Below are 16,296 nucleotides of genomic sequence, written 5' to 3' on the forward strand. Positions count from 1 at the left end.
TTCTTGGTCTCTTATAAATTCACTGGCTTGCCCTCACCCAATTTTAATTTTCAAGGAGGTGTTTTCTTCCTTAAGGTTCTGGATCTCCTTTTCTAGTTGGTTGATTTTCTTTTTATAATCTTCTTGGTTTTTTTGGATTGTTCTTTTTAAAAAAAATTTTTCCCCTCAATCTCTCTCATTTGATTTTAAAAGTCTTTTTAAAGTTCTTCTATGGATTCTTTTTGCACAGGTGACCATTATATGCTACTCTCTGGGGTAGGAGAGGCTTTTCTTTGGCTTCAATTTCCTCCTCTGAAGATGAACTTTGGTCTTTTCTATTCTCATAGCAACTTTCTATGCTTGGGTTCTTTCTCCTTTGCCTGCTCATTTTTTAAATTTATAGCAGCTTATTTATTGTAATCACCTCTAATTCTGGGGTATGGGGGATGGTGCCTCTGGCCTCAGGTCTTCCTTCAGTTCTCCCCTTTGGCCTGGAACTGAAACCAAGAACTCTTCCCTCCTGTAAGTGCCCACAGCCAGGGGCATCCCTACCCCACTGCTTCTACACTCACCAGGTATGTGTGGGTTCCTTCCTGCCCATGGTGGCTTCTCAGCAGCACAACTGGGCCTGGTGTCCCTGATCAGCAGAGGTTCCCTCAATCTTTCCCTGCTCAGACACCCCACTCCCCTCACTGCCTGGGAGGTGAAAATACCTGTGGCTGGGGCCAGGCCACCTCCCACCTCTGCTAGCCCCAGGGCTTGCCACTCTGTTTTAGTGGAACTAGCCTGGAGATGTTCACACTTCATGGAGACCAAACCTTAGCATCCTCCCAGGAGGACCACTGTTCTGCCCCAACTCTTGTTTATTTTTAAACTCTACATTTGTCCTGAGGCACTATTTTGTCTTATTTGTGGAGGAAATCTGGAGAGCTAGGAATTTTCTGACCTATTCCACCATCTTCCCAGAATCCTCTCCTTTCCCTTGGTCTTGAAAGAAGCCAGGGAATCAGGAGGCAGAGTTGCAGAGAAAATTTCAGTCATGGAGGACAGCAATTAAAAATGCCAGAGGAGGAAATGGAGTGTCTTGTGCAACGGAACAGCAAGGAGGACAGTGTCCCTAGATTGCAGAGTATTTTTTGGTAGAGGGGAATTAGAGTGTAAGAAGACTGGAAACATTGGTGGGGGGTGGGGAGTGTTATGGAAATCTTTGAATGGCAAATGGAAGATTTTATATTTAATCCTAGAGGTGATAGGGAGCCATTGGAATTTATCAAGTAGGTGGATTGGGGACATAGTCAGACCTGCTCTTTAAAATCATTTTTAAAATTTTGGCAGTTGAGTGGAGAATAGATTGGAGTGGAGAGAAACTTGAGGCAGGGACCAGCAGGTTATTGCAGTAGTCCAGGCATGAGATAATGAGGGCTTGCACCAGAATAATGGCAGTATCAGAGGAGGGGAGGAGGGATAGCCAAAAGATGTTATGGAGGTAAAGTCAATAGGCCTTAGCAACAGATTGGGCATAGGGGATGAAAGGGAGTGAGGAGCTGAGGATGACAGCTAGGTTTTGAGCCTGGCTACCTAGCAGGCTGGTAGTACCCTTGACAATAACAGGGAAGTTAGGAAAAAGGGATGACTTGGGTGGGGGGAAGATAACAAGTCCTCTTTTAGACATGCTGAATTTAAAAGGTCTAAAGGATATTCAGTTCAAGATTCCGCGTTCTTGAATTTCTTTTTTCCCTATTAAAAATGTTTTTTGTTTACATTAATCAAAGACCCTCTCACTTCCCAAATATTCCTTCTCTACCTCCTCCCCCACCCTCATCCCTGACTTGTAACAAAGAAGTATAGTTGAGCAAAACAGATCAATACATCGATGGGCCTGAATTTCTATCCTCCTCACCCTTTGTTACGTTATACAGGTCCTTGTATCTTGCATTCAGAATATAGATCCTCTATATTTGAGGCAGTGTTTGGTCATTTTCCATACACCAAAGGGAAAGAATCAGTTGGATAAGAAGGGCTTTGAATAGAAATTGACGTACAGAAAGAGCAACTTGAATTTCTATGCATTCTGAAGTGATTGGGGTTTCTCAGTACATTCATTCTCACCAATACCTTGACCTTAATGTTACTTCTGTAGCAGCTTTCTCATCAGCCCATTCAAAGCACTTCAGCAACCCAACAGACAATATGTCCTTGCAAATTAATGTTTTCATTACTGCTTGAGGTAATTAACCTGCTAACAGGATTAGATTTTGGTTACTATAAAATCCTTTTATGGTACTTGACATACAAGAGAGTTGAGAACCTAATATCACAACCAAATTGCTTGGCAAAAATATAACCTTGGGTACTTCAAGGCCTGGAAGAAAGCAATCTAACATCATAACCAAAAAGCATTATTAAATAGACATCCATGCTTCCTTTACTACTTTTGCATAATTGAAATGCAATTATTTTAAAAATAAAAGTTTTATGCATTTCAAAGAAATGTTCCATAAGCTACAGCTTTCATATTGTTTTTAATCAACGATACAGCAACACAGGTTGAGAAAGAATAATGCTTAAACTGAAAAAAACCAAACAAACCTTTTTTTATACGCACTTGTTAAAAATCTGAACTTTGTCCTCAGAAATGGAATGAATGGGTTGTATAACATCAGGGTCCATGAATAGAATGTGTTTTATGAAGAATTTGTTTAGGGGGATGGGATCTTTGATTTCGTCATTATGGGGAGCTCCCTCCTGTTGAGGGACTTCTTTATAACTGCAGCTCTGTATCTTCTGTGTGATCATAATCTTACAGAGTTGCCTATAGTAGTGGAAAATGAAGTGACTTGCCAGCGTCACAGAGCCAGCAAGTGTCTAAGCAGAACTTGAACCAGATCTTCCTAACTCCAAGGTCAGCTGTATCCCCTGTGCCAGAATATTTAGAGGAAAATGACTTGTTTTTTTTTTTCTTGAAGGATTCCCTTTAGTAAATTAAAAAAATAGAATCTCATTAGTTAATTGGTCAACTTAAATAAAATATCTCCCAAAATAAGCATAAATGGAGACATGTGTGTGTGTGTGTGTGTGTGTGTGTGTGTGCACGCGCCGCGCGTGCATTTAACAGGTATGTCCTAAAAGGAAATGTCAGGAAGTATAGAAGAGAGGTTATGACACCTAAAGGGAAAAATTGTCTCTATTTTTTTCTCCTAGCTGTGACCTAGCTATTCAAAAGGTGTTTGGATTTTAGTTCTGTGTATGTACTTACTTTAGGGAGAAGAACATAATGAAACAGGAAGCTGTGAATAGAAATGCAGGCTGTCTGTCACTTGCATTTCTTCCTCTCTCTAGTTTTGTCACCATGGGTAAAGCACGCTTACCTACTGGGCCCATGATTCCCAAACCTCCCCACTTAGAGCACAAGGGCAATACTTGATCCAAGAGAATGAGATTGCAATGAACTGTTCAAAAATAAATAAGCATGAACATGGATGTAACAAGGAACTTCTTCAAACGGCTTGTCATTAACCATGTGGTTGGCCTATTGGGTCTTTCCTTTACATTTGAGTTTCTTTTTATTTCTGTAGTTACAATTCCAAGGGCTCCAAAAATGTTAACTCTTCCCACTCAGATTTTCAAAGCTAACTACTGGTAGAACTTTTTTCTTTCCTCTGAAGATATTCAAAGGTAGAATGGTAATGTCATTCATTCACCCCCTCAACTCGTTCATTAGAAAAATAGTTACTGAATACCCATTACATGTGTAGTAGTGCCTCCTGCCTCCTGCCTCCTCCCCTCGAGGCATGTCCAGCTAGCATTGCACAAGGTGGGGCTGTACAAGCTTACTATTTCTGAAGGGAATAATGAAAGCGAATAATATTAAGTAACAAAATAGACATAATTTATACCGGCAGCAGACATTTGAATACATGATCCTCGAGGGACCTACCGACTCTAAGATTCTTGAGTCTATGAATTCACATTTATTTAAGCATGCCACCATTCTGGTGTAGGCCCTCATGGCTTCATGCCCGACTAGTTCCATAGCCTGCTGGTGGGTCTGCCTGCCTCAAGTCTCTCCCCACTCCAATCTAACCTCCATTTAGCCATTAATGTAATTTCTTTAAAGCGCAGGTCCAACGATGCAACTCCCTACTCAGTAAACTTCAGGGGCTCCCTAAACCCTCTAGAATCAAACACAAAATCCTCTGCTTCAAAGCAGAGCCCTTCAAAACCTGACACCCTCCTACCTTTTCAGTCTTCTTACACCTCACTCCACATAATGTACTCTTTGATCCAGTGCTGTTCCACAAATAAGACACTCCAGATATTTTCTCTGGCTGTGGTCCATGCGTGGAGTGCTCTCCCTTTCTCATTTCTGCCCCTTGGCTTTTCTGCTTCCTTTAAGTCCCAACTAAAATCCATTCTCCTACCTTTTCCAAATCCTCTTAACTCTAGTGCTTCCCTTTTGTTAATTATTTCCTAATTGTCCTCCTGTACATAGCATATTTGTATATATTTGTTTGTTTGTTGTCTTCTTCATTAGATTGTGAACTCCTTGAGCGCAGTCTTTTGCCTCTTTTTGTATCCCTAGCACTTAGCACAGTGGCTGGCACATAGTAGGCATTTAATAAATTTTTCTTTCTTGATTGAACGATTGATCGCTATACGTCTCCAGGCATAGCTGACTGCATTTTCTTTACTAAGATGAAAATAATCAACTTTAAAAGACTAAGAATTGCTCCCATCCTATAAACTTCATCTATTACACCTACACACTCACACCCACACACACACACACAGCACAGTGGACACAGCACCAGGCTTGGAGTCAGGAAGACTCACTTCATGAGTTCAAATCTGGCCTCAGACACTTACTAGCTGTGTAACCCTGGGTAAGTCACTTAACCCTGTTTGCCTCAGTTTCCTCAGCTGTAAAGTGAGCTGGAAAAGAAAATGGCTAACCACTCCAGTATTTTTGCCAAGAAAATCCCAAATGGAATCATGAAGAGACTGAACTGAAACATGGAGATATGACTAAAACAACTGAACAATTCTCTCTCTCTCTCTCTCTCTCTCTCTCTCCTCAACACACACACACACATGTTTATATATGTATGTATATGTATATGTATACATGGTGTTCTGTAAATACACATATACACACATATCTTTCTATATATGTTCACACATCTTTTTATATATATATGTGTATATATATATATATATACACACACACACACACACACACACACACACACACACACATAAAAAGAGACAGACACAGAGAAAAAAGAAACACACACTTTTTTCTTGGTAAACATTATTCCAGCCAAAGGAAGTATTTGATGTCCCTTACCAAGATGTCACCACTTTCAGGTTGTACTGTTGGCACAGGTTGACTCGGACTGTAAGTTGGAAGGTTGTTTTCATCTTCTTTTCCAGGAGATCTGGTAGGTGCTTGTGTAACTGTCAAACCTTCTTCATCTGTTGTGTCCTGAAAAAAAGAAGCAATTGCCGTCACTTATCTTACTTAGTGTGCACTGTATGGATTCAAGTCACAAACAAAGAATTACACAGGAGAAGTGAAATAAGTATGCCATCAGAAAGTTTTGATGAAAGAAAGAATAAGGAAAGAAAGAAGGAAAGAAAGAAAGAAAGAAAGAAAGAAAGAAAGAAAGAAAGAAAGAAAGAAAAGAAAGAAAGAAAGAAAGAAAAGAAAGAAAGAAATATGAGCCTGTCTGTTCCAGTCACATAGTGAGAGTAAGGTATAACCAGTGGTATTAATTCAATGTCAAGGGCCCCAGTATGTTGGCTGGATCCTTTGTGGCAGATTAACAGGAGATACACAAGAGTCACATGGGCTGGGTAGGTATAGATGGATTGTGAATTGTATTGTGAAAGGGAGTACCTGAATTGACAAGATCATAGATCTAATGAAGTGCTGAAGTATAACTGCCATGATTCTAAGTCAAGAAAAGTCAGCAAGCATTTATTTAGCACCTACTGTGTGCCAGTCCCTGTGTTAATGAAATTAGTCTAAAGTTGGGGCATATCTAACAATTTCCATGTTAATAATAGCATTGCTTTCACTTTACCCTCACAATATCTCCTTCAAGAAGGAAACTACAGGCATTATCATCTTTTTTGAATACATGGAAAAACTGAAAGACACATTCAAGCTCAGTCTTTGTGTTGCCGCCAAGTGGATCATTTATTGTCAATTTTTAAAAATTCGAGGCCAGCTGTAAAGCAATGGAATACTTGACTATTTATTCAATGGGTCGACTTGTGCATTTATAATAACCTAGATAAATGAACTAACAGTTTTGAATTGTTATTTTACTGGGGAGGGAGGGGTATTAACTTAGTTGAATCAATCTCATGGTAATCAATTGCTCATTGGTAAGTGTACCGCTGATTAGCCGGACCTGCCAGGTGGATGACTCAAGTCCCTGACCCTGTTTAAAATGAGCTAATTTGGTTGAGAGGCCGTGGAATATAGTGGGAAGAAAGCTGGCCCTGGAGGCGAAAGGACCTAAATTCAAACCTGACACACAATGGCTATGTGACACTGGGCAAATCTATTAATCTCTCAGTGCTTCAGGTAACTCTTTAATACCCTAAATTACAGAACAGTTGGTGAACTGTATTGGTAAAGGGAGCTCCCTTACCAGGAAAACCTACAACAATGGAATCACAGGTCCTAGACAAAAACAAAAGAATGATAATGCAATATGTGTTGGGAGTTGGAGGGAAGGATGAAGGGGGAGGACATGAACATAGGTCACTATAATCCAAAATATTAGATGAAAAGTTCATTAGAAAATAAAGTACTATATGAAGTTTGATGGAGGGAAGTTTATACTCAGAAATTAAATTATTAGTCATTTATATGAATCTATAATGGCTAAATTAAAATACAGATGAAATTACAAATCTGGTCAAGAATTGTTATCTATTTGGCACCTTAGAGAGAGAGAGAGAGACAGAGAGAAACAGACAGACAGACAGACAGACACACACACACACACATGAGTACAGTGTGGTTCTTGATTACTCTGTACTGTACCTAGTACAGAGCTATAGGCAATTCTTTGACACCTTCAAAGATCCATAATTTTCTGGGCATGGATACTCACTTCCTGTATCATAACATATCATGTTTTTGAATGTCTCATGTATTGCCTATGTGAATTGCCAGTCCCCAAAAACTTCATCATCAGTGGCCAATCCTCTGGCAATGATTGCCACAGCTCCCTCCCCTTCCCTCTCCAGTCTTGCCCTTAAAGAGCTGGTACATGTTCCATCACTCAGCCCATAGTCAGAGTTTTCCTATCTTAGTAAGTTCTTCCAGATATTGTGCCTCATTATTATAGCCTTCAAGAATTGACACAGAGTCATCTGCAGGTCATGAGGTAGCATCAGAGTAGGCTATTGAGGGAAATATGAGCAATTAGACATGTTTTTTTGGAACAACAATGTTACTTCCAGCTGCTGTGGAGGTGTAAGACCAACAACACTAGCGCACAGGAGGGCTGCTAGCACAAGTTCTTTGAGCTGCTTTTCTGAAGGAAAGCAAGTTAAAGGGGTTTACTATCTCACTTTAATTAAACATACATATATCATTCACTTATTTCAGGGGGAAAGTCAGCACCCTGAACTTCAGAGAAAACACAAACAGAAATTACAAGCAAGAAATTATATAAATAGAGCAAATAACACAAATCAGCAGACAGGGTTTCTGTCTGTCCATAGCAATACATACATAGTTACCAGAGAGAGAGAGAGAGAGAAGCACCAACATCTGGGTTTTCAAAACTGGGGAGGGGCCTCCTTACCACCTACCCAGAGTCTCTTCTGGCCAAATCACACCAACACTCTTCCAACGAATGAGCCTCAAAGCAAAATGCTAACCTCAGAGGATATATACACTTCTTCAGGGTCAGACCACAGAGGGCATCTCAACTATGTGACTCAAACTCATGTGACTTAGGCTTTCTTGTTACTTAAGCAGGTCATCAAAGACTCTTGATTTGATAAAAGACTCTTGATTCAAACAAAGGCAAGACTCAATCAAAGGCACTTGACTGTCTTAGTGCTGAGAAACACTCCAAAAGAAAAAACAGCAAAAAGTCCCACTTTGCTTGTCATTACATGGTGGTATACATAATAAAAGTCACTATTAAAGTTGAAATAAGCAAATGAGGCACTTCCTACTGAATTGAGATTTAATTTACTACTCACCTTTTCTCCACTTATTTCAAGGAGCTCTTCATTTCCTGAACCAATCTCTGCTTTTTGGTCACTCTCAGTAACATTGTCCTTTTCTTGTGTGTCATGAACAGAATCACCAGATCCTAAATTGAAGCAATGGTAATCCTATTATAGTATAAAGACTAGGTGAAACTGAGATTGACATCCCTCCTGGGACATACATTCATACATATACACTCTTCATGGGGCTCAAAAGGTCTAGTTGACTGGTTAGTCATGAGGTGGCCTGGAGGCTTCACTGTCACTGGCTTTATCCATAACAGGCTGCCAACCACTAGAGAGTGCTTGTGGCCATCTGGCTCTCCATTTTACCAGTCCTTTTTAAACTAGTAAAAGGTAGGACTTGGGCTATGAGGGTATTCTTGTTGCTTAAATCACAGAGTTTGGGAGTTGGAAGGAATTTTAGAGCTTATCCAGTCCAACTACCTCATTCCACAGATGATGAAACCAAGGTCCAAAGAGGGAGGAAGTGATTTGGCCAGGGTCATGTGCTTCTAGGTCCAGCAAATAATTCTTCTCACTAATTATTCTACCATCTTTTCCCAGAGCACAGAACACTAATGTAACTTGTTGAAAGGCAAAAATTTCAAACAACTTTTTTTTTGGAGGGGGAGGACTGATGGTTGTGGAGCCAATTATATAATATCAAATAATTGGTTTAACTGGTTTACCAAAATGACCAGTCACTTTGCCATCTAATGGCCTTAATTTAGTCCCTAACTCTTCATTCCACATGATCAACACTGACAGGATTAATGTCTCTCCTCATCTAGGAAACACCAAATCAACTACCCCCCCACCAAATCTCTGCTCATCTTATTTATTCATCAAACATTTATTGATCCTGTGCAAGACACCAAGGAAGGTAAATAAAAACTAGTCCCTGCCTGCATGGAGCTTAGGGGGAAAGGAAATTTAAGTGCATAGATAAATTTTCTACAGATTGTAATATAAGTGCTTACAGATCTACAAAGTGCTACAGAAAAGATGAGAGAGAAATCCATTCCTATCATGGAATGAGGCAAGAAGCAGGCTTCATAGACCAGCTCTCATTTGGGCAAAACCTTGAAGGATGGTAAGCTATCACCAGGGGAAAATAGGAATGGGGTGGGGGGTCAAGAAAGGTCCTCCAGGCACAGGGAACAATATAAGTAAAGTGTGGAGATGGAATAATGATAATTTATGCAAGGCATCAGAAAAATCTTAGTGAAGTTTGAAGCTACTACTTTATAGCTTAGTAACTAATAGCTTAAAATTCCAGTATTTGGAAATACTTTGTATAAATGCTAGATATTAATATTATCATGATAATAATGCATAATGCAGAAAAATCTTAGTGAACTCTTAAGATAATAGCTTAGAGCTTAGTAACTAAAGCTTAAAACTCCACTAAGACTTTAGAGACACCTTGTATAAATACCAGATATTATTATTAGTAGTAGTGGTATGATAACACGAAGGTTATACAAAAGTCTTAGCAAAGTTTTAAGCCAATGGCTTTATATCCTATAGTTTAATAACTAATAGCTTAAAACTTCACTAAGGCTTTGTGGATATCTTGTATAGATGCTAATTATTACTATTTTATTATTATAGTATTATGAGGATTGGAGAGGACTCAACATGTGTTAACTCACTTGATCTTTACAACAACCCTTTTATTATCTCCATTTTATAGTTGAGGGAACCAAGACTGAGAGAGTCTCAAGTGAATTGCCCAGAATTGCTCCAGCATCTGGTTTAGAATTTGAACTGAGATCTTCAGACTCCAAGTCAGAGCTCTATCCACTATACCATCTACCAGATTGGTTTTATGTACATGGGGAGAGTAGGAGACAGATGAGAAAAGGCTGGGAAGATAGATACAGCCCAGAAAGTGGGGGGCCTTGAAGACCAGACCAAGAGTGTAGACTTTAATCTGTAGGCATTGCGGGAGGACATTCAGACATTGATTTGGTTATGATTTTATGGAAAGGTTTAAAAATATATTTCCTCCTCACAGCTTTATCTCCTTGTGTTCTTGGGACCTCAGCTTTCTCATCTGTAAAATGGAGGGATTAGATTAGATGAACTCAGAGGTCCCTCCCAGGTCCAGGTCTCTGGCCTTACGCTCCTTTGGTACTTACTTTCTATTTCTCTAGGCTTCCTCATGCATTAAATTCCAATTTGAGTTCAAAATATTCTATCTCCAGGAAAGTCCAGTAATATCAGGATTGAGTCATAGACCAAAAAACTTGAACAAATCTATTTCCCTCTCAGAGATTGAATTTTGTCATTTGTAAAAAGATGGGTCTAGGTTAGATGGTCTCTAAAGACCCTTCTAGCTCCAAATCCTATTAATTAATTATAAATTAATAATTATTATGTTACAATTTTATTAGCTACAAATTATTACAAATTACTTAATTATAAATCCTGTAATTGCCTTCTAAAAGAATCCCAACTGATTAAGACTTTTACTGTATCTTAAGTACTACTAGATTTCCATTTGTCACTGAGCAGAATTCTTTGTAATAAAGAAAAAGCCTCAGAGTACAAAATGAGTTAAGGAACTGACCTTGTTCTGAGTTGCTGGAGTCTGTGTGAGTGGTATTGGTGATCTCAGGGCTATCCTCAGCCTTCAGGCTATCCTCCGCCTTAGGGCTATCCTCAGCCTCAGGACCATCCTCAGTCTCAGCATCACCTGAGAGCTCCATTTCCTTAGACTCAGATGGTATTGTTGGAGGTGCTTCTACTGGCTCTGGTTTTGTTTCTTCGGGCTAAAAACATATCTAAAATTATTTTCTTAGCAATAGGCAAAGGAAATGTCTTTAAATAGTTTGGAAAAGGAAAATACACCCACAAAGTGCCGGGTCAGCCAAGAATAAGCCTGTTCACCTTCAAAGGGGGAATATCAGAATAGAGATTTTATGAAGACCTGGGACAATTGAAGAGAGACTTGATTTTCTTCCAAAGAGTCTCATTTAAGAATCTGTTCTTTTTAATATATTCAAATGATTGTTAATGTCCTATTTACCACTGCAAAAATGTCTGGCAATAAAGTTAATATTTAGAACCAGATGGTATCTTTGGGAATAAAGTAAGGCAATGCCAGACTCATCCACCTTATTCTACGAAGCAACTTGTGGGAATGTGCTTTATAAATTATAAAGCATCAATGATAGACATGTTTTGTTGTTGTTGAGTGATTTTAGTTGTGTCTCACTCTCCGTGACCCTATTTGGCGTTTTCTTGGCAAATACACTGGAGTGGCTGTCCATTTCCTTCTCCAGGGTCACTGTAAGTGTCTGTAAATGCCTGAAGCTGAATTTGAACTCAGGTCCTCTTGACTCCAGGGCTGGCCCTCTACTCGCTGTGCCACCTAGCTTCCTCTTATAGAAATGTAACATATTTGTTATTATATAATTATTTTATTAGGAGTTTCCTCCCCTGAAAGCTCCATATACCAGTGAAATCATAGGTCCAATCCCTTTCTCTATCCCCTTAGGAATCAATACCATTTTAATAAGTATTTGTTGGCTGACTCACCCTGTCAAAATAGTGACAGAACACAATGGCATAAAGAAAGTCATAGTTATGACATCAGTGTTACCTTCTGCCCTTCACTCTCCCTCACCCCACATGCTAAATGTCATGGTTTATATTTCCGCAACATCTCTCACATCCAAGATTGTGTTAGCAAACGTTTAACAACCAGCTAGCTGTCCAAAAACATGGCACACTCGTAAGTTTAATCTACATTATTAACATTTTCTTAATCACTTTCCTAAGTCTAGATAATAAATCAAGCCCCAATTTGTAGCATTTTTCTATTTCTGTGGCATAAATGCCCACACTGAAAATTTAACAATCAGCTATTGAGAACCAGTAAGAATCAGCTCCATTGCACCCCTGAATCCAATCCCTTCTCATGACTCACAAACCCTGGATCAGACCCTCATCACCACTTGCTTGGATTACTGCGATAGATTCCTAATTGGTTTCCCTGACTCAGGTCTCTTCACTCTAATCTATCTTCTGCACAGCTGGCAAAGTAATTTTCCTTAAGGGAAGGTCCAACCACTTCACTCCCTATTTCAATTAATTCCAGTAACTTTCTATTGCCTCTAGGATAAAATATAACCCCCCGTTTGCCTTTTAAAACTCATCACAATCTGGATACTCCAAGTATCTTTCTGGCCTCATTACATATTACTGGGCTTCCATTACTCTACAGTCAAATGACCTGGCTATTATACTGTTCCTCACATACATCTCAATCTCCCATTTCTGTGTGTTTTGTTGTGGCTGTCTGGCAGACCTAGAACATTCTCCCTCCTCATCTCTGCCTCTTAGAATCCCTTCTCTCTTCCAACATTCACCTCAAACACCACCTAAATGAAGCCTTTACTGATCCTCCAATATCCTAATGCCTTCTCTCCCAATGCTACCTTCAACTTACATCTATACATGCAAAATGCAATGTACATACACATATATGTGCGTATATATATACGTATGTATGTATATATTCTCTGAGTATCTGTCTGTATCTTTCTCTCTCCCTCCCATCATCGTTCTCCCCTATGAACAAAAGACCTTGTCCCCATTATCACCATATGCCAACACTGATTTTTCTTCTGTGTTTCTGTTCTCTAAATAGGGAAAAGGAATGCCTCACAAAACATTTCTCATGCAGCAACCAGACAACAAGGACTTGGGTCAATGCTCTTATGAGGAAATTCTTGTAGTAATCTGCTAAACTCTGGATGATTTCCCATTTTACCCCAGAACCACCTTCCCCTACCCTCCAGAAACCAGAACTTCCACTGGAGATTTCCACTCCTCTAAAGGTCAGAAAGACTCAATTTCGCACTCCACCCCCCACCCACCACTTATTTCCATTCAGGAAACCACAAGAGGCCGTATGTAACTCACTCATAAGGGAAATCAAGGAATGGAACCATATACTACCATGGATGGGGAAGCTTCTTTGATCCCTTCATCTCAAACCCAACATCTACAAAATATACCCAGCGATGCCATATAACTCTTTTTTGTCTCTGTCTCTGTCTCTCTCTGTCTCTCTGTCTCTCTCCTCTCCCTATCCCCAGCCCAGTCTCTCTATCACCCTACCCCCAGCTCCCACCCAAATCCTGGAAGTACTGATTTTGTAATCATGGAATAAAGGGAAGAAATCCCATGGAAACCATAAAAATACTGGTACTTTCTTCTAAGAAGCTCAGAAGCTCTAGAGCAGGAATAGAGAAATCAGACGATAGGCATTACCCAGGGATAATGATTCACAGGCATAATGGAAGATGGGAGATGGGGAAAGGAAAGGGAAGGACAAAGAACGGATTCTAGGGTAGTAGCCGGTGAAACATGAAAATGGCAAATCATGGCCCGAGGCTGGTAAATGGAGCCAAAGCGAGGAAGATGAACTAGCAGAAAAGGGATGGGAAAGGAGACTAAAGGTCACAATTAGGGCAAACAGTAAGTTTAATGCATGTGAGAAAGTCAGAGAAACAGAAGAACAGCAGGTTGTGGTCAGACAGTGGAATTTCAGAACAGCAGGCGGTAGCAATGCCCTTTTCCTCCTCCCTCACTATTGGACAAAGGCACAAGAAGCAACAAGTGTGTTTGTCTATCTGTCTGAGTTTTGACCTGGAATGGCCTTGTGGCCTTGTCTCAAGGCACGCCCAATTAGGCCCAGGAGTCAAAATCTAATTCTGCTGTATTTATCATGTTGTGTCTGTATCATTAGGGCTACTGCCACAAAACATATCCTTCTATTTATAGAAGTTGTTTTCATAGATTTCCATATTTATACTGAGTTAGAAAACTTCCCTCAATTCCCATATGCTTCCAGGTCCCTATTAGGGGACAGATTGAACCCTTCCGACATGAACTTCTTTCCTCTCTTTTTATTCTTATCATCATCAACTTCTGCTTATTCTGTACCTCTCTTCATAAGGAAGGATCCCTACTACTCACTAAAGCTGATTCCCTTACCTGTACCTTTGATCTGATTTCCTCTTGCCCCCTCCAAGACCTTGCTCCAGTGGATGTCCTCTTTCTCATGCATTTCCCGTCTTAGCACTGACTCTTTTCCACATGGCTACAAACTTATCCTGTGCTCCCCAATCCAACAAAAAGACTTTTCTTGGTCTTTCCATCTCAGCCAGCTACCATCCCTCCTCTCTGTTCCCCTTCACTACTAAATTTCTTTTTAAAAAATCCATACTGGAGTCCCCCTCCCCACTATTTCGCTGCCCACTTTCTCCTACAACTGAACTTCCTTTCCCAACATTCTACTAAAACTATTCTTTCAAATAATTCATGGGATGAGACATTTAAGCTAGGCTTTAAGGATGTGTATAATTTTGACAGCCATTGATGGGCATGGGCATGGGCAAGACTTTCCAGCTAGAATGGCATAAACAAAAGAACAGAAGTATGAACAAGAGTTTTGTGTGAGTGATTTGAATTCTTTTTCTTAGGACTTCATGGCCTTTGGCTGATACAACCATTTAGGATCCCACTGCTTAAGCACTATACCTAACACACAGTAGGTGCTTGATAAATGCTTATTGACCAACTGATGATAGTTCAGAAATGAAGTGAGGGAAACCCCTAGATCCTGAAGTGTAGTGACTCTGTCAAGGTACAAGAGGACTTGCATCCCAGTCAAAACCAACTCATTTACCATTAGTGCAAACTGATGATCTAGGAGTAAAACAGTTAATTCAGACACTTACAGGGGGTTGAGTGTATGTGATAGCTTCTTGTATTTCAGCAACATCTTCTGCTTCCTGAAAACCACTGGTCTCTCCAGATGCCTAGGCAAAATCAAATCGAACTCATACACTTCATACACCATATGAAAGAGAAATAATTAACATGAGACAATGACAACTATATTTGCCATCAACTCTAAGGTGATGTACTGTTAAAAGTTGTTTGTTTTTTTCAAAATCAATTTAAACAACTGGGTTGAGAGAATGTTTCACTTCTAAATTAATTGTGTTTTTAATTGGGTGATACTCTGCAAATCAATAAAAGAATTTAAAACAAAGATAAGATTCAGCGCTTTTTGGTTCAGTTTTTATTCATTCTCATTTACAGAGCATAAAGCATTAATTAATTTGGGTTAATTCTTAAATGAACATGCGTGCATTGTATCTATTATTATTTATATTAAGTCTAAAATCTAGTTGCCTTTGTCTGTGGCAGCAGCTTGATTAGAGTTGAATTAGCAAATCTGGGAGTACTCACATAAGGGTCATCATCTTCACATTGGTCCTTGGAGGGATGGGGATCTGGCTGAATGGTTAATTGTTGTATTGAGCCCTAGGTGAAAAAAGAATCGGTGAATGACTCAACACAAAGGAGCCATGAAGATAAATGCAGTTTCTAATTCTTGCTTCACATAACAGACATCTAAAAGATTTACATGAATTTTTACATGATTTACTGGGACCAAAAGGATGTTTTTGATTAATTGTTTTGTCACAAGGGAGAGTTTAATTTGGAGGGAGTGAGTGAGAATAAATACAATGTAAAAAATTGACATCCATAACACATATTTTAAAAAATAAAATTAACTTCCCAGGACACATGAAGGAAACGTCAAAGTATTTAAAAGCAAGTTCTATGATGCTAAACCTCGCACTTGCTAACCGAAGGATGATCAAGCAGGCTGCATAGGGCTCATGTCTGCCTTGATAGTATGATTAGATATACGTACTTAGGGGAACATTTTGCTTCTTTTGTGATTATTTATTAGGATAATTTATGACTTCATTCAGGCTCTTTTAATACCTTATCAGGGTTACAATACTTTGTAGCTGCTATAAAGGAATAATTCTGAAAATTTATAAACATATCCTAGACTAAAATCTTATTTTGTTGATTTATCATAGCTGACCTTGTGTTTGCTATAGCTTTGCATGTACTAGAAGTACCTACCAAGCTAGAAAGGTTTTATGTATGGCTCTTGAGAGAAGCTGTCATTCAGAGACCAGCCAGAAGTTTAACTTCCAGGTGATACATATGCACACATATACATAT

General features: G+C 39.4%; 1 protein-coding gene across 1 annotated transcript in view; it reads right to left on the reverse strand.

The window, feature by feature from the left end:
• The window catches only part of COL15A1 (collagen type XV alpha 1 chain), a 196,740-nt gene that overhangs the window by 107,526 nt on the left and 72,918 nt on the right, over positions 1–16,296 (reverse strand). The window contains exons 4-8 of the mRNA XM_036737445.1: positions 15,502–15,576; positions 14,985–15,065; positions 10,802–11,003; positions 8,215–8,327; positions 5,327–5,464 (exon numbers count right to left, since the gene is read on the reverse strand). Coding sequence (XP_036593340.1) covers positions 5,327–5,464; positions 8,215–8,327; positions 10,802–11,003; positions 14,985–15,065; positions 15,502–15,576 — 609 coding nt within the window. The remainder of the gene's footprint in view (positions 1–5,326; positions 5,465–8,214; positions 8,328–10,801; positions 11,004–14,984; positions 15,066–15,501; positions 15,577–16,296) is intronic.

Source organism: Trichosurus vulpecula, chromosome 9 (genome assembly GCF_011100635.1).
Source record: "Trichosurus vulpecula isolate mTriVul1 chromosome 9, mTriVul1.pri, whole genome shotgun sequence".
Classification (NCBI taxonomy): Eukaryota; Metazoa; Chordata; class Mammalia; order Diprotodontia; family Phalangeridae; genus Trichosurus; species Trichosurus vulpecula.